Source organism: Nelumbo lutea, chromosome 3, assembly GCF_056320005.1.
Source record: "Nelumbo lutea isolate HS-2025 chromosome 3, American lotus-T2T, whole genome shotgun sequence".
In the NCBI taxonomy this organism is placed as follows: Eukaryota; Viridiplantae; Streptophyta; class Magnoliopsida; order Proteales; family Nelumbonaceae; genus Nelumbo; species Nelumbo lutea.
The window spans coordinates 106,476,088-106,494,908 of NC_142686.1; the positions used below are offsets into that span (position 1 = coordinate 106,476,088).

An 18,821-nucleotide genomic window follows, 5' to 3' on the forward strand; every position below is an offset into this window, starting at 1 on the left:
CGGTCTACTACAGGCTATTGCACGTTTCTGGGAGGTAACCTGGTGACATGGAAAAGTAAGAAGTAGACGGTTGTGGCAAGAAGCAGTGCAGAGGCAGAATATAGGGCTATGGCGCATACCGCTTGTGAGTTAGTGTGGCTACGGAACCCACTACAGGAAGTAGGGTACAACATTAACACTCCAATGAAGCTCTACTGTGATAATCAGGCTGCAGTTCATATCTCCTCGAATCCAGTGTTTCATGAAAGAACCAAGCATATTGAGGTTGACTGTCTCTTTGTGTGGGAGAAGGTGCTGAACGGAGAGTTAGACACTACACATGTTAATACAGGAAATCAATGGGCTGATTTATTTACAAAAGGTTTGAGTTGGGGAAGAGTGGGCTACATATGTAACAAGCTGGGAGTATATGATATATACTCACCAGTTTGAGGGGGAGTGTTAGCGTAGGGGTATTTCTGTCTTTATACCTTGATTGATGTTGCTGATCTGTAATGTTGTGTTGAAATATGTGCTCTTAACTTAAGTAAGGGCACATATCTTTTTTCAGTTATGTTTTAATATTAATATAAATTCTTATTGGCCGAATGGGAGAGGACAGGTTGACTCTTTCAGTTCGAACCAAAATTCTCTTTTCTCTCTTTTCTCTCTTTCTCTATCAGTGTCTCTTCTTCTACATAACTGAACTCAGTCAGGCCAAACTCTAAGGCAAACTTGAATTCTATCAGATACGATAACTTTCGTTAAAACATTGGGTTAATGAGTACAATTGTCGCTACCCACAAAATGTTGACCCTTTCGTTTATCTCAATGATTACCACACAACCCAAAAAAAATGTCCCCAAGGGTTTCCTTGCTTTGCCAAAGTATCAGCTAAACCATTGGCTGATCTCCTAGACCATTTGAAGATTGTCCCAGTTCCCTTGCTGAGTGGAAAATTTCCCTCATTTTCTGTCTATAATTTCAAACCCCCAAGCTGTTTGTTTGCGTCCCTCTTAATAGTAACTTAGAATCTCCTTCAACCTCAAGGCTTTGTAGTCTTCATTGCTTAGCCAGCCTCAAGCCTTGGAGTTGGGCTTGTACCTCTGCTCTTAGTGCGTCACCCACACCTAGTGGTCCAGAATAAAGTGTAATCAATTTACCCAACCCATCTCTGAAAGCTCCCCAACTCTAGAGGTACCCGAGTTACCCAAGGAGCTTCCATCAAAATTCGACTTCACCTTTTGTTGTGCAAAAAGACAAGATAACAATGGGTGTGTAATTGTCTCACAACAGCCCAGGCAAAGGCTACAAAACATGAGGTGACATGCAGCAATTTGGCCTTCTTTTTTGAAGCTTGTCCAAAGTGTGATTTTTTGGATTACCACCTCCCAGCAGAAAACCCTTTTATGGGTACAGATTTACACTGTTGTGGTAGCAAAGGGGTATACTCAAATCTACGACATTGATTATTAGAAAACATTTGCTCTTGTCGCTAAAATGAATTCTATCTGGATGATTATTCCTTTGGCTACCCACTAATCTTGGCCTTTATATCAGATGGAAGTAATGAAAGCCTTCCTCAATGCGGACCTACAAGAAGGGGTTTATATGGAATTGCCTCCAGGGGTGAACCTCCCTGACAGTGACACTTTGTCATCTAAAGAAGGCGATGTATGGACCCAAATTGTCTCCTTGAGCTTGGTTTGATAGATAAAAGGGCTGTTTTGAAGATTGGATTTTCATAGTCTTAGCTTGATCATACTCTATTTATAAGAAGAGTTAATGGATGTTTGACTATGTTAATTGTGTATGTTGATGATATTGTTGTTATTGGGGATGATGTTCCGGGAATCAATCGGTTGAAATCCTTCATTGCTTCTGAATTTGAAATTAAGGATCTTGGTGATCTCAAATATTTTCTTGGTATTGAAGTTGGAAGATCAAAGAATTGAATTTTACTAGGAAATTGGGGTGCAAGCCTGCTGATACCCGAATTGATCCTAATCACAAGTTGAGTGTTACTGTTGGAGATATACTCCTAAAACAGGGGGGGGGTTATCAACGATTAGTTGGTTGTCTCCTTCACCACTTGACTTGACCTGACATATCCTATGTAGATTGTGTGGTAATCCAGTATATGCATGACCTAAGGACCTCTCATATGCAAGCTGTCAGCACAATTCTTGCATATTTGAAGTGTTGTCCTAGTAGATGGATTCTATACTCCAATCATGGACATTCGAAGATTGAGGCTTAAACAAAGGCTAATTGGGCAGGATTTGGTGACGATAGGAGATCTACATCTGGCTATTGTACTTTAGTAGTGGCAATGTGATTTCATGGAGAAGCAAGAAACAATCTGTTGTTGCACGTTCTAGTACAGAGGCGGAATACAAGGCAATGACATATGGTGTCTCTAAGTTGCTTTGGTTAAAGACCTTATTGACATTAATGGGAATTCAGATAGATACTCCAATGAGACTTTATTGTGACAACCAAGTAGCTATGAACATTGCTCATAATCCTGTGTAACATGACCGTATAAAGCACATAGAAGTAGAGTAGACCGACATTTCATCAAGGAGAAGATAGCCAATGGAGAGATTTGCCCACCCTTTGTGAGAACAGGAGACCAGCTGGGCATGATGGATATCTATGCTCAGCTTGAAGGGAAGTGTTGAGAATATGTTGTGTTGTAATTGTCTTTATCCTCTTTTGTATTTGGGTGACCAAATAAGGGCATTATTGTAATTTTCTCAAATATTAGAATTATTATGTGGGTGTGAACAGTAACACATAAACAGTTACACACCCCACATTTGAAAGAACCCTCTTCTTCCTCTTTTTTTCTTCTACCTCTTTTTCTTTTTCTTCTTCTTCTTCATTCTTGCTACTTATATAAAGACTGATGGGAGTATCTCAGTATCTTAGTGCTTGGGCATTCGATCAAATATTAGGTTGGATGGTTAGTTGGCTTTTTTGTATAGGCAAAAAAGTTGAGGAACAGAATAGTTCTGCCCCATCTATGAAACCTCATTCATATGTGTCGGGAGAACATCAAGCTCTTAACTGGTTCTTTCACTGGACACGGTGTTGACAGGGCAGATATGTATTGGATTTTAGGGCTTGGTTTGACAATTGACATGATAAAGGGTTTTTTTGGTACTAACATGATTATGGGTTGGAGGAACCAACAACTTCACTTATAAACAATAATGGGTTATGCTCTCTGGAAAATGCTGCTATCTACTGTCTTCTACATATATCACTAAATTTCAGATATGTTAATGATAGAAAAGGTTGAAAATCAAATTTTATGAAAAAATCTATATTTCTTTGGGAACACTATCATGCCGAAAGATTAGTCTCTTGTCTCCACATTATCTTTTAGGTGGTGGTTTTCCCCACGTTTCTTGTAAACTATACCTTCTCTTTTTTCTTAATAATGATTATCTGGATAAGTACATGTTTTACACTCCGGATTTGATGCACATTTATAAATACGCTTTTTTTATTGAAAATTCTGTGTTGGTTTGATGGTTTTTTAACTGTTATGTACTCATGTTTTTGGATTAAACTGCAATTTGTATTCTAGCACTGCTATGTTTAATCCATTTATACTGATTTTCCTTTTAATACTATTCAAGTAAAGTAAGTTAATTTCCTTTTATTGTGTTCTTTCTTTTCTTTTTTTTTCATTTTCTTTACATATTCATTCTATTCTTTTGTTGACCCCTCTTGCTAATCTTTAATTCTTTATCTCTATTTTGCAGTTAAAAGGGAGTGTGAGGATGAATTTATCCTATTTTTTGAAGACAAATGTCAAGAAGATGGCAAAATTGACAAGTATTACAAAAATAAAGAGCTTAATTTTCAACAAGAAATTGTATATGGTGTCCCCACTCACTGTCAAAATGATGGATCTTTCTTATACTTGTTGACACCTGTGTATGCACCACCATCTGTTGATTGCGTCTCTAAATGGCTTCTAAATGAAGCCAAAGGTATGAAATGTAAACAGCTTAAATATATGCCATATCAATTACATTTAGATTTTTACCATCTTTTGGGTTTTGGAACACACTGAGAGAGAATTCCCATGCAGGAGTATCAGAGCCTTCTCCAAAATCAAAGAACTACCTAGATATTTTCAATGTGAAGGATAAGTTTCAAGACCCCCAGTCTGACTCGTCTAGTGGTCTGATAACTTTACAAGGTTCTCAGTCAGATGCTTGTTGTGAGACATTGCCACAGTCCTTTTCCTTATCTCATACGAAGCCTATCCTGGATCTTTTGAATCAAGGGAGCCCCCGGAAACAAGTCAATCTCTGTCATCCTGGGGTGACAACAGAATTCCACAGTGAAACGAATATAAAAGAAAAGGAATGCCCTGAAAGCTGGCTAGATATTTCACAGATTTCCGGTCCAGATAGATCAAAGCTTACTCCTCTCAGTCAAATTGGATTCCGTGATCCTGCTAGTGTTGGTTCTGGTCAACAACTAACATTGCTAAGTATAGAGGTATTTTGTATTGTCTTTTCTGGTATATTGCCTCTGAAGGACATTTATGCAAATTATAGTAATATCTCTCAAAATGTATCTTGTCAAAGCAGATGTAGCCTCATATATTTGACAAAAGTGACTGCAATATTGTTCATATAGATAAATTGATAATGTCTCAATCTCATAGGTGAAAGTATAATTAATGATTCTATTTGGAAATTTCTAAGGTGTAATACATTCTTAGCTTGCTAAAGTGGTTCATTCTCATAAATTGGGATCTTCATAATGCATTCCATCTGTATGTTTAGATACATTTATTTGATTGCTTCAATAATTTACTAAGAAGATAGGAAAGGATATGAGAATAGTGGTCTCCAAAGATGGAAGGGCTATACAACAAAGATACACGAGGCATGAACCCTGAGCTGCCAAGGAGACAGATGAACACAAGGGATCTCTTGTTACATCCACTCCAGCTTCAAGTCAGCAGCTGCACTAGTTGATCTCAAGATCCACTTGAACAGAATATTCTGCTTGGATATCAGGCTTCTTGCCTTAGGAATAAATGATAGTCTCCTAGTTCCTAATGAGGAGTAACTCAATTCAGCTAACTAATTACTATTGAGAGTCTCCTTCAATTATGATCTCTGTCTCGCCCAAAATTATTACCCTTGGCTAAGTGGTCGTTGAAGCGTAGCTTTAGGTGTTGAATCCACAGAGAAGCTGATTAAACCAACAAAAGGAGTTATCGCTAAGAGTGAATAACCTAGAAAAATGATTTTCTAAAAATAAAAAGAAGAGCAAAAATATTTGAATAAAAGTAACGATGATTAAAGGATGAAAAGTAGTATTGTGATGAACAAGGCTTCGAGATTCACTTGATCAATTTGCTTAACTGGTCTTGACTTTGATTCCTATTTATTACTCAATTGCAAGTTTCACATCCCAAACAAACAATCGGAAAATATAACTTTGAAACCAACGACAAGAACAAAAGTATTTGTTCTGAGAGAATTAATTTTCGAAGAAGAACAAAATGATCTATTCTTACAAGCTACCCAAGAACAACAACACATCAGACAGTATTGCAGTAAAGGATCAACTCATAAAATAAATCTACCCAATCAATTATTTTCTAACAAATTGCACATAAAAAGAGCATGACTAATCTTATATGGAAATTGAAGAATATAACTTCAGGGTTTATCAAAATAATAAAAGAAATCTCTCAAGAACAAAATTAAACATTGAAATCTCTCAAGGAATCAAAGTAAAATAACGAGTAAAACTCATCGATCAAGATCCTCCCTTGCCTTGTTGAAGCTTTAGCCGCTCTTGGACGCCATTCTCCCCTCTTCTCTTCTGTGAAAGACTGAGAAAATAATGCCAAAATAACCTTTGGAATCGTCCCCCTTTTAGGTTAGATTTTTCTTTTTTATTGTGCTATCAGACTCCTCAATCTGCTCAGCCTGGATCCGCTTCTTATCCCCCAATTTTCACCTAGATAGAGATTGATTTAGAGAAAGTTATCAACAGATGAATTGTAGCTCTATCTCTTAGCTGTCCATAGCCTCAAGAATCACCGAATTTCGACATCTGTAAAGAAAGATATGCCCAAAATACTGGACTCTGTTTAGAGTAAAACGGGAAACGAATCAGCACTCATACTTGGGAGTAAATGTCAATAAAAACAAACTAAAGACCGGCCCACTCAACACTCTCCCTCAAGTTGGGAGTAAATGTCACACATTCCCAATTTGCGCAGATCATGCTCCAACTTGTTCTTTACAACACCCTTTGTGAGAACATCAACGAGCTGCAGATCAGAAGCAATGTTCGGAAGACAAACTTCTCCAGAAGTTACCTTTTCTCTGATAAAATGTCTATCCACTTCAATGTGCTTAGTTCGGTCATGCTGGACTGGGTTATGGGCAATGTTAATTGTTGCCTGGTTATCACAGTATAGCATCATGGGTTCTTTTACCTGTACACCAATTTCTTCTAATAGAGAACGGATCTAGAGAAGTTCTGAAACTCCATGCGCCATGGCCTTGTATTCGGCTTCAGCACTTGATCTTGTCACCATTGTTTGTTTCTTACTCTTCCATGGGACTAGGTTACCCCCAACTAGGGTGCACACTCCTGAAGTTGATCTCCTATGATCAAGGCATCCTGCCCAATCGGCATCTATATAGGCCTCTAGTTTCAACTGTCCATGATCAGTAAACAATATACCTCTGCTTGGATGTCTCTTTAGATAAGCAAGGATCCTGTCAACTGCCTCCCAATGCTGGACTCATGGGGTATGCATGTATGGACTTACTACACTCACTGCATAGGAGATGTCTGGTCTTGTCATACACAAGTATAGCAGCCGACCCACAAGTCTCTGATATTTCCCAATGTCCTTTACTGGTTCTGTTGCACTGATTTTATGGTTCTGATCAATAGGGGTGCTAATTGCCTTTGTTCCAAGCTTCCCTGTCTCTTGAAGAAGGTCCAAGAAATACTTCATTTGAGAGATAAAAATTCCATGTTTCGATTTTGCAACTTCGATGCCTAAGAAGTATCTCAGTTTTCCAAGATCCTTAATTTCAAATTCCTTATGTAGGTTCTTCTTCATACTATCTATCTCACTCAGATCATTCCCAGTGACAACAATATCATCCACATAAACAAATTAGGACTGACACCAAAGATCCCCTGTGCTTCACAAACAAAGTGTGATCGGATTGAGTTTGAGTGTAGCCAAAATCAATCAAGGCCTTTTTGAATCTGTCAAACCATGCTCTGGGAGATTGTTTCAAGCCATATAGTGATTTCTTAAGCCTGCATACCTTTCCCTTTTCAGTATCATTGTAGAAACCAGCAGGTGGATCCATATACATTTCTTCTTGCATATCCCCATTTAAGAAAGCATTCTTCACATCCAGTTGGAACAAGGGCCAAGAGTATGAGGAAGCAAGGGAAAGGAGTATCCGAACGGTGGTCATCTTTGCAACTGGCGCAAAGGTCTCTAAATAATCATTACCATAGGTCTGTGTGTATCATTTTGCGACAAGTTTTGCCTTGTACCTCTCTATACTTCCATCTATCTTATATTTTACTTGTAAACCCATCTGCATCCAACTGTCTCCTTGCCTTCTGGTAGGTCCACAATGTCCCATGTCTGATTCTTAATCAAAGCTTCCATCTCTTTCTGCATAGCTGTCTTCCACTCAGGTTTGGAGAGAGCCGCACTAACACCCTTGGGTATAGACACTGAATCAAGAGAAGTGAAAAAAGCACGATAGGAAGGAGAAAGTCCACTGTAGGATAAGTATTGTGAAATACAATGAGCAGTACACTTTCTCTTCCCTTTTCTAAGAGCAATGGGGAGATCAAGGTTATCGGTAACAAAGTTAGTAGGATCAATGGGAACTGAAATAGTAGCGGGATCAAGAGGAATACCTGAATCCATATCAGCCGAATCTGGAGTCTCCAAGGGATCGACAGGAAGTGGTTTGAGTTCTGCTGTAGTGGAATCAACCACCTTGTGAAGTATCCGTCATGAGTAATGCTGAGAAATAGATCGCAAAGGAGGTGGCAAGGTAGGTGGCACCGGGTGGTGGTCAAGCACAGGAGGTGACACAGGGACTGGAATTGGGAGAGGGATAGATTGCTGACTTACTTCCCCAAAACACTCCCCTTGAGAAGGATTCTGTGAGAAGAAGTACGTGGATTCAAAAAAGGTGACTTCCATGGTAACATATCGGTTCCCAGAGACTGGATCATAGCAGCGGTATCCTTTTTGATTCTCTGCATATCCAAGGAAGACACACTTCTTTGCCTTGGGATCAAGTTTCGAGCAGTGAGGACCAAGGATGTGTGCAAAGCAAACATACCCAAACACCCTGAGAGGAACATGAAACATCTCCCACTGAGGAAAAAGAAGGCTGAATGGAGTGCTGAATCCAAATATACGAGAAGGCACCCTGTTAATCAGATATACTGCAGTGAGATCTGCATCACCCCAAAACCGAACTGGAACTGTAGATGTGACCATCATTCTTCTTGCGGTCTCAACAATGTGTCTGTTCTTCCTTTCTGCAACACCATTCTGTTGTGGACTGTAGGAGCAGCTGCCTTGATGAACAACACCATATTCTAACAAGTACGAGACAAGATGTCTTTCAAAATATTCCTTGGCATTGTCAGATCTGAACACCTTTATTCTTGTTCCAAACTGTGTTAGTACCATATGATGAAATTGCCGCACCAAGGATGGTACTCCATCGCGGGTTTCATCAGGTAAATCCAAGAGTATCGATAGAAATCATCCACAAATAGGAGAAAATAGCGATAGCCTCCCATAGAAGGAACATGGTAAGGACCCCACACATCCGAATGAATAACATCAAAAGAAGAACACCTTTTATTACTAGGTTTAGGAGAATGTCTACAGTGCTTTGCAAGTTGACAACCTTCACACTCCAGACTTGACAGACTAACAAACTCAAAAGGTTTTGGAAACAAAGAACTCAAAGAAGAAAAAGACAAATGAGCCAAACGATTATGCCAAAGCATAATCTGACTCAAGATCCTGACTCACTGTCCCCGCTAACATGATGACTCTGGTGAGGGGCAACATCCAGGAGGTAGATTCCATTCACTTCAAGACCACTCTCAATCGTCCTCTTTGAATCCAGATCTTGCAAAGTACAACGTCCAGGAGAAAAAATTACTGAGCAGTTCAAATTCTTAGTTAAACTACTAACAGATAACAAATTTGTGCTCAATCTGGGAACATAAAGGATAGAGGGTAAAACAAATAGAATCATTAATCTTGACAGATCCCTTCCTAGCAATAGGAACATGGGATCCATCAGCTGTGGAGACCCTATCTCTGCCAGAACAGAGCTGGTAAGAGGAAAAAATAGTGGAGCTATGGGTCATGTGCTCTGAGGCTCCAGAATCTATAATCCATGGAGGTCCCTCCTTACTTGAAGTGGAAACATAATTTCTAGTCACGTATGAACCACCTGTGTGAGCAAAGGAGGTAGAATGAGCTCCACCAGTGCCACCTGTACCTTGTTGTTCGCTCGCGGCTGAATTGGAACTAGCTGTATCCTGCTGGTTCAGAAGTAGCCCATACCTCTCAAGTTCGACCCTTACTGCAGTAGTTGTAACAGACTCCAAAGCAGCTATAGTAGGAGGGGCCGGAGTGTCACCGGTAACTGCCATGTGCACATTTCCCTTCTTATTTCTCAATCTAGTCGGGACAAGATGTGGGTGAAGCTTCCAGCAAGTATCTCTTGTATATTTAGGATTCTTACAGTAGTCACAAACTAAGTCTCTTTTGTCTTCCTTCTTGATTTCACCGCCACTTTGTTTAGGTTCAACAACACTTACCATGGTAGATTGATCAGAAATTTGGGTTTTCATTATCACATCCCTCCTGCACTCCTCCCCTGACACAAAGGCATATGCTTGGGAAAGAGTGACACTATCCCTGGAAAGAAGATGCTGTCGTGCAATATCATAGTCGGGGTTAAGGCCAGCAAGGAATTCAAACACCCTATACTTCTCTAAATGTCTCTGATAGGTAGCTGCATCCTTGGTGGTTTCCCAAGCAAAGGTCTCCAGATGGTCAATCTCCTGCCACAGGGTCTTAAGGGCTGAAAATCAGGCTGCAACAGATCTATCTCTTTGGTAATCTGATTTCTCAGTTGATAAGCCCTAGCAACATTCTCCCTTTGTGAATAGGTTTTTGCAACCCCATCCCATATCTCCTTAGCAGTGTTTGCCCATAAGAAATTTTTACTTATATGTGGCAACATGGAATTACACAACCAAGTCATCACCATATTATTTTCCTGCACCCACCGGGAGTTGCTGGTTTCGTGTTTCTCCTCTTCACCAGTGATATACCCTAATTTCCCACGAGCCCTAATGGCCATGTTTGCAGATTGTGACCATTCCAAGTAGTTTGCACCATCCAACCTAACTATAGTAATGGTTCCAGCCCCGAAGGGGTCTCCAACACCCCGTCCGACTGGTCCTATTTCACTCCCGGGCTTATTTTCAATTCTATGGCCCTCCATGCTTCTGAAAAAAGGTAAAGAAAATAACTAAAAATGCAGAAAGATCAAACAAGACACCTTTTTGAACCAACAACACTTTCTTGGTGTCCTGGGCTTTCTTCCCACAAAAGATTCCTTTTCTGTGGGATGAGAGAAGAGAGAGAAAAGAAAACCGCCGTCTCTAGAAGCCTCCAAACAACGTGGGAGTTGAATCGCCCCTTACAAAAAAACTCCAAGGAACCCTAAAAAACTAGGGCGCCACTTCCTAGGTAAAAAATGAAGAGTCCAGCAAAAAATGACTCTTCCCCTTTCTCCAGTTTTTCCTGATTCTGATGAGAAACCCTAGACCAGCTACAGGGAAGATAGATCCATCAAGAAATTCCAAAACTTGGGCTTACCTGAGGGCTTCGATCAGCCTCTTAGATGACCTTGCAGTCGGCCGGTCTAGGGCTTCATGAGAGAACAACTTCAACAACCTTCAACCTGTTCTGATACCAAGTAGAAATCACTGCTTGCTGATTCAGTCAAGCTTCTTGTGAGAGAAAGAGGGGGAAGATGAAGATTTCAGTAGTAGAGGAGGAAGGAGAAGAAGAAAATAGTAGGAGGTCAACTAGAGTTATGAGAAAATTAACCCTAGCTGCCAGCCCCTCTTTATATTTATATTTAACTTAAAGATGAGATATTACAAGGATGCCCTTAGTAGGGCGGCTACTATAACTGAATAGTCACAACTTTAAAAAATAAAAAACTAATGGGCCGAAGGCCCAACAACTTCCTAATTCAATAAAAACAAACTAAAGACATACCGGGTCACTCAACAAAACAAACCGGCCCATTCAACAGATATTTCTTGTCTCCAATCCCACTTGTACATTGATTTCCATTCCTATTGTTGTTGTTGTTGTTATTATTATTATTATTATTATTGTTTTTGGAGTATTTAGTTTGTATGAGGATTGAGAAGTGGAGTCATCTTATGAAGATTATATAATCAGGGACTTTAAAGTCATATCAGATCTATTGGTGGTTTTCTTGTAATTTTGGTTAATTTTAATATTATATAAAGAGTGTCTATTAGAGAGAGAGAGAGACTTTAGTGTGTGTTATTGTTAGATCCAATGTATGTCCTATTTTCTCTTCTCTTCTATCGTCTCCCTTTTTTGCATATTCATTATTCACGACAAGATGGTAGTAAGCAACAAGAAGACGATTTTGATGATGATGATGTTGATAATGATCAAAATTGTTAATTAGCTTTATATACTAGAATCATTTTGTGTTTTCTCTCTCTCTCTCTCTCTCTGTCTCTGTCTCTGTCTCTCTCTCTCTCTCTTTTTGCTATAGTGCAATATTCGTTGTCTTGGTCAGCCTGCATTCAGTTCTTGTTTGGTGTTTTTTGGATTTTTATTAACAACTCTATTTGTTTGATTTCCTTGTTCTTAATCTCAATTTATCCTCTTGTGGTTCATGTTATTAGATTTATTTGTTACTATAAATAATAAATCTAAAATTTACTATAGATAGTAGTTTTATTTTCCTAAAAGTTGTAATTATGTGTTTTGGGTTGTATTATTCTTGAATTGACTTATTTTTAGAGGATTTTTGGAGAATCCTCTAGAAATTTTTAATGCAGTAGAAGGTGTCCTAGAGACTTTGCTTGAAAATCCGCGAAATATTATAGCTTGATTTCAATCTTGGTTGTGGTCATTGGGGATTTTTTCTACGTAGTGCTCATGGATTGTTTAGTTAACTACAAATTTCTAAAGAGGTAATAAGCAATAAAATAAGTTTTGGTGAAATAGGGATCAAACACCCAACCCTTCGCTCTCTCTTGCAGTCCTTTGGTGTGAGTTCCTAGTCTGTTGGCTGATAATTGGTGGAGTATTAAAGAAGCTAATCAAATCATTATAGTTTTATGGGTTTATATGATTTGTGGAGAACTGATTGAAGGTTACTTGGTCTCAAGAAAGGAGCTTTGAAGCTTTTCAAAAAATCAAGAACCAGAGGAGTTTTTTGATCAACATTATTGAGGGGAATGTATTGTAGTGCATAGATATTTCTTATCTTCATGGATTATAATACAGTGTGTAACTTCAGTTTTGAAAAGTTTCTGGGCCTGGAGTGAGCACCCTTTATTTCTCCAGTTTCTAGAAGTCCTTCCTTGTAGAAGTGATCACTTATACTCTATACGTAGGGTTGCAGTTATCTTCTAGTAATTGATCCTTGGGGTTGAGTTTGGTTCTATTTTTGTTTATATGATCATCAGAGTTTGTTATGGATTACTTTGAGGCTGATTACAAGGACAATTTTGTTCCACATGGTACCATGAAGAGTTTGAATGTTTCAGATGGAGAGAGTGATTGTTTGATCATATTGTAGGTACATAGTGCTCGCTCAAACCACCAAGTACAGAAGACACTAAACTGGCACCACATGGACGCTTGCGATGAGTCCATAACTCATTTGTTACCTGTGATGAGCTTATAACTCATCGAACAACTGCGATGAACATACGACTCATCGCATGTCCGCGACAAACTTGCACTTGACACAAGTCAGAGTAAACATTGGCTAATGTGAACCTGCGATGAAGTCTAGACGTATGCGGTTCTGCGATAAACTTTGAATGTGCGCGGTTCTGCGATGAACTTTGGATACACGCGGTTCTGCGATGAGCTCGAAACCATTACAGAACCGCGGGTTATTGTGAAACGGAATTAAATATTAGTCACACGTGCAACTTCAGGATCATGTGCGTGATAATGCGCCATGTAGGTTTAGTAAAACACACCTGTTGGGATGACATCACCAATGCCATGTTGGTTAAGTAGGTCATGAAAGGAAGTAGAACACGTGGATTATGAGAATCCTCGGACGAAGGGAAATTCAATCCTTGAGAGATCCCATAAGACACGTGGTGAAACCCTAGCAGTGTCCCTTAATGACCAAACTGACAATGAATCTAATATTCCCTTTCCTAATGGGAATTAAATTCTTTCAACACCTTCCTTTCGGGACCTCGGGATCCCTCCTTATAAATGAGAGTCCATCCCATGACGAGGGGATTGTTTGAATCATCCGATATTCATACCCTGCTCCCTTATCACTTCCATTTACCCTAATCTCCGAACCCTAAACCTGCACCCAGTCTTCCTTTGTCCTTCAAGGAGACTCCCGAATGTAGCCAGACCACCACACCTACACATCATATTTGTTTTGGTTGAAAATCTTTTGTGATGTGTGTTGGTGAGTTGTCCAATCAACACATTTTCTTCTTTTTCTTTACTAATTTTGTGTTTTTATATACTAATTTCTTCTTCTTCTTCCACCTTTTCTTTTCTTCTTTTCCTATAATGCTGTATTGAACCCTCAAAGACTTCAAAACCTGAACCAATAAGTAAGAAAGAACATAAAATATTGTCCAATCAACACATTTTCTTCTTTTTCTTTACTAATTTTGTGTTTTTATATACTAATTTCTTCTTCTTCTTCCACCTTTTCTTTTCTTCTTTTTCTATAATGCTGTCTTGAACCCTCAAAGACTTCAAAACCTGAACCAATAAGTAAGAAAGAACATAAAATGTTGTCCAATCAACACATTTTCTTCTTTGTCTTTACTAATTTTGTGTTTTTATATACTAATTTCTTCATCTTCTTCCACCTTTTCTTTTCTTCTTTTCCTATAACAGAAATAGGGGTTCAGCCCTTATATTTTTTGAAATTTCTTTTCTTTCTTCTTTTTCTTCTCGCGAATATGTTGGAATATGTTGATTTTCTATACTTTAACATGAAGTTTATACTTTTCTTATGAAAATTATGGATATTTATTAAGGAAATATGATTATGGAACCTAGGGAACTAACCTAGGATACATGTTTTTACTTGCAAAAAATCCATCGCATAGGTGACTAGGCAACCCCCTGTCGCCTAGCCTCTCCTTGGCGCCTTGAAAACTATGTTGGGTACTTTAAAGTAATATCAGATCCATTAGGTCATTCAGTGTTTTCTTTTAATTTTGGATAATTTTGATGTTATATAAAGAGGCTCCTCATTAGAGGGAGAGATTTTAGTGTATGTTATTGTTAGACCCTATGTCTCTCCTATTTTCTCTTCTTCTCTTCTATCTTCTCTCCTTGGCCCCAAAACCAACAAACCCACATCCTTCTTCTACCCTTGAACCTAGCTCTCCTCTACCTTCCATATAATCAAAATCACCATCTCTATTAAAGGGTAATGGAAATTCTAGCCTGGGGTCAAGCAATAGATCCCACTCTTTTGAACATTAAATCAACTTAGAGGTTTTTACCTCCTTGTGACAATGGATTAATCCAACAGAGACCAAGTTAGGCATCTCCTTTTGGGGTTATACATGTTTCCACATAATCTTCTGATGCATGATAGGGATGCCTGCAATTTTATTAAGCACATGGGAATAAAAGGAATGGTTCAGGTTTGAGATTTAGGGATGTGAGAGTAGAGATGAGCTTAGGGAAGGTGGAGGTTCAATAGAGATGTTTAATTTAGCCTAGATTTGTTGGGCAAAATTTCTATTAAATGCAGAAATCCCTAAGGCTGAGACTCTGGGAATTCAAGAACCTAATATCCAATTAGAATCAAGCAAAAGGGTTCACAAGGAATTTTTAGAATGGTATTTGCTGGGGGAAATTTATATAGGAGACTTAGAATGTATTATGGTGATTCCTAGGCTGTGTGATTAGAGGAAGAAGAATTGTATTTAAGGAAATGGTTTGAAACTCAAAGAAACTCAAGGAGAAAGAGGTGATTTATTTGACTTTGATTAGATGGGTGATTTGGGGTAGCATGATGAAAAATAGTTAATGAAATCACTAGATAGCTAGCTCAAACCTGGATTTATTGTCAGCTCAGAACTCTCTTAATTTATACAATTTCTTTCCTGATAAATTTTGCAAACCACAAAATGATCTTATTATGGAAAATAAATCCTTTAGACCTTACCTAGATTGATGACTAAAAATGGTGTATTAAAAGACAAGTATCCCCATGTTTTGACTTTTTTCATAACCAAAGGTGGTTTCTATGTCTTGTATTTGGGGATGTTCCTTGATAGAATTCAGGTATAGTGTTCTTATGTTTCCAAATAATAATAAGAAGAACCTGTAGAAACAGTAGGGAGAAGAGAAGAGGAGAGGAAGAGAAAACTGTTCTAGTTGAACTAGAGAAGAAGTTAATTCTCTAGTTGGCCAGGTTTTATTTGTACCTTTCTAAACAAATCAGAATACTCTTGTGCCCTCACTTAAGTGAGAGACACATCAGCTAACTTAAGACCTACTTGTAATTACATCCAACATATAACTTAATGTAAATTGTTTATACTACCCCTCTACAGCTGACTCTAACACTCCCCCTCAAGCTGGTGAGTAAATGTCATATAGTCCCAGCTTGCTACATATGTATTCCACTCTTCCCCGACTCAACTCTTTGGTAAACAAATCTGCCCATTGATTTCCTGTGTTCACATATGTTGTACTTATCACTCCATTAAGCACCTTCTCACGTACAAAGTGGCAATCAACTTCTATATGCTTTGTTCTTTCATGAAACACTGAATTAGAGGAGATATGAACTACAACTTGATTATCACATTATAGCTTCATAGGAGTGTCAACCGAGTATCCCATTTCCTCTAGGAGATGCTTTAACCACACTAGTTCACATGTTGTGTGTGCCAAGGCTCTATATTCAGCCTCTGCATTGCTTCTTGCTACCATTGTCTGCTTCTTACTCTTCCATGTCACTAGATTGCCACCAGGAAAAGTGCAATACCCTGTAGTGGACCTTCTGTCAGATATGGAACCGGCCCAGTCAGCATCCGTGTATCCTCTATCTCAAGACTTCCTCCACTCTTATATAACAAACCACGACATGGAGCTCCCTTCAAGTATCGTACAATCCATAGAACCGCCTTCCAATGTGGAATTCGAGGATTTTGCATTATATGACTCACTACACTAATTGCAAATGAAATATCAGGCCGAGTGATGGTGCGGTAATTCAACTTACCTACCAACCTTCTATACTTTCCAGGGTCTTCAAACTCCTCACCTGCATCACTACTCAACTTGACATTTGGTTCCGTGGGTGTTTCAACTGGTCTGGCACCTAACAACCCTGTCTCCTCTAGCAGACCAAGAACATATTTCCTCTGGCACAGATTAATACCACTCTTGGACCTCTCCACTTCTATCCCTGGTCTATGACTGCCAGTGATAACAATATCATCTACATATACCACTTCTATCCCTGGTCAACCTGACACTGTTTCATGCCAAATTTCTTGACCACTTCACCGAATCTGCCAAGCCATGCACGGGAAGATTGTTTATGCCCATAAATAACCTTCTGAAGTCTACATACCTTATCACCTTCCCCTGAGCAACAAACCCTGGTGGTTTCTCCATGTACACTTCCTCAAGGTGATCACCATGTAAAAATGCATTCTTGACGTCAAAATGAAACAAGGGCCAATCATACATAGTAGCAAGGGAGATCAGAACACGAATGGAGCCAATTTTGGCAATAGGGGAGGTGTCTGTGTAATCAATACCATACAATTGTGAATAAACTTTGGCAACCAACTGAGCTTTCAACCGCTCAACACTCCTATCAGGTAAATACTTAACATTGCACACCCACTTACAGCCTACAACATGCTTACCAAGCGAAAGAGTGGTGAGGTCCCACGTATGAGTACAAGTTAGGGCCGAGAGTTCTTCCTCCATTGTTTGGCGCCACCCCGGAGAAGTAGGAGCTTCCTAGACATCCTTGGGAATAGAGATGGAGGATAACACAGAAACATGCTGGCGATGGGAAGCCGAAAGGTGAGATACAAAAACATAATTGGAAATGGGGTGAAGAGTGCAACTACGTTTACCTTTATGCAAAGTAAAAGGAAGATCAAGGTCAGAACCAGATGGGTGGTCGTTTAGTAGGAAGTTGCATTGGAGGCGAAGACTTGGTTACAATTGGAACAAGAGGAATGGGGTCCTCAATAGGAACTAGAAGGGGAGGTGATGGAAGAGAAGAAACAATCGACCCAGAGAAAAAAGGAACAAACTCAAACAACGTAACATTGGGACATACAAACACTTATACCCTTTTTGAGTCCTAGAATAGCCAAGGTGGATACACTTAGTGGATCGGGCATCTTACTTATCCATTCCAGGCCCAAGATTATGAACAAAACACACACCCAAAAACCCTAGGAGTAAGAGGAAAAGGAGACAAAGTAGGAAATGAAACCGAGAATGGAGAATGACCTTCAAGGATAGACATGGGCATGCAGTTAATAAGGAAGCAAGATGTAAGTACAACATCACTCCAAAAGTGTTTGGGAACATTCATATGATGTAAGAGGGACCGAGCAGTTTCCAAAAGGTGGCCATTCTTTCTCTCAGCCACCCCATTTTGTTGAGGGGTGTAGGAACACGATGCTTGATGGATAATGCCATGTTGTTCCAAATATTCTTGAAATGGTGTGTAAAAATACTCGCGGCTATTATCAAAACGAAGAATTTTAATGTGTACACCAAATTGATTGCGAATTCAGCATAAAATTTTTGGAAGATAGAAAACAGTTCACTCCTTTCTTTCATAAGGTAAAGCCATGTCATCCTTGAATGATCATCAACAAAAACTACAAAGTACTTGTAACCATTATAAGACACTACTCTATTTGGACCCCAGATGTCCGAATGGACTAAAGAATAAGGACTCGATATACGACTATCAACTCTAGGACTAAAGGGAATATGATGATGTTTTCCAAATTGGCACGACTCACAATTCAAAGTAGAAAGACGACTCAACGACGTAACAAGTAACTTAAGAGCTTTAAGAGACAAATGACCAAGTTTGCAGTGCCATTGAAGAGGAGAAAGAAGTGTCTGAAGGGTTGTTGTCGAACCACCGCCATCAAGATAATACAGTCCCCCAACTTCATGCCCTCCACCAATCTTCATCCCCGTCTTGAGATCCTGAAACACACAAGGGTAAAAAGTGATAGAGCAATTGAGGGACTTGGTCAATTTACTAACAAATACAAGGTTAAAGGGAAGCTTGGGAACATATACAATTGAGGATAGGGATAATGAGTCTATGTCAACATTACCAACACCACGTATGGAAGATGTAAAACCATTGGCAAGAGTAACGGATTGTGATGTGGAGAACGGAGAAAGGAAGGAAAACACACCTAGAGTCCCAGTCATATGATTGAAAGCTCCAGAATCGATA

The 18,821-nt window shown here is 39.2% G+C and overlaps 1 protein-coding gene across 5 annotated transcripts in view; it reads left to right on the top strand.

The window, feature by feature from the left end:
• REV3 (recovery protein 3) overlaps nucleotides 1–18,821 on the top strand; it is a 140,097-nt gene that overhangs the window by 70,235 nt on the left and 51,041 nt on the right. For all 5 annotated transcript variants that reach the window (XR_016110871.1, XM_088981491.1, XM_088981490.1 and 2 more), the window contains 2 exons: nucleotides 3,756–3,986; nucleotides 4,088–4,503. Coding sequence is in view for 4 of the 5 variants with exons in the window: in XM_088981491.1 (XP_088837617.1) it covers nucleotides 3,756–3,986; nucleotides 4,088–4,503 (647 nt within the window). In the remaining variant the exon portion in view is untranslated. The remainder of the gene's footprint in view (nucleotides 1–3,755; nucleotides 3,987–4,087; nucleotides 4,504–18,821) is intronic.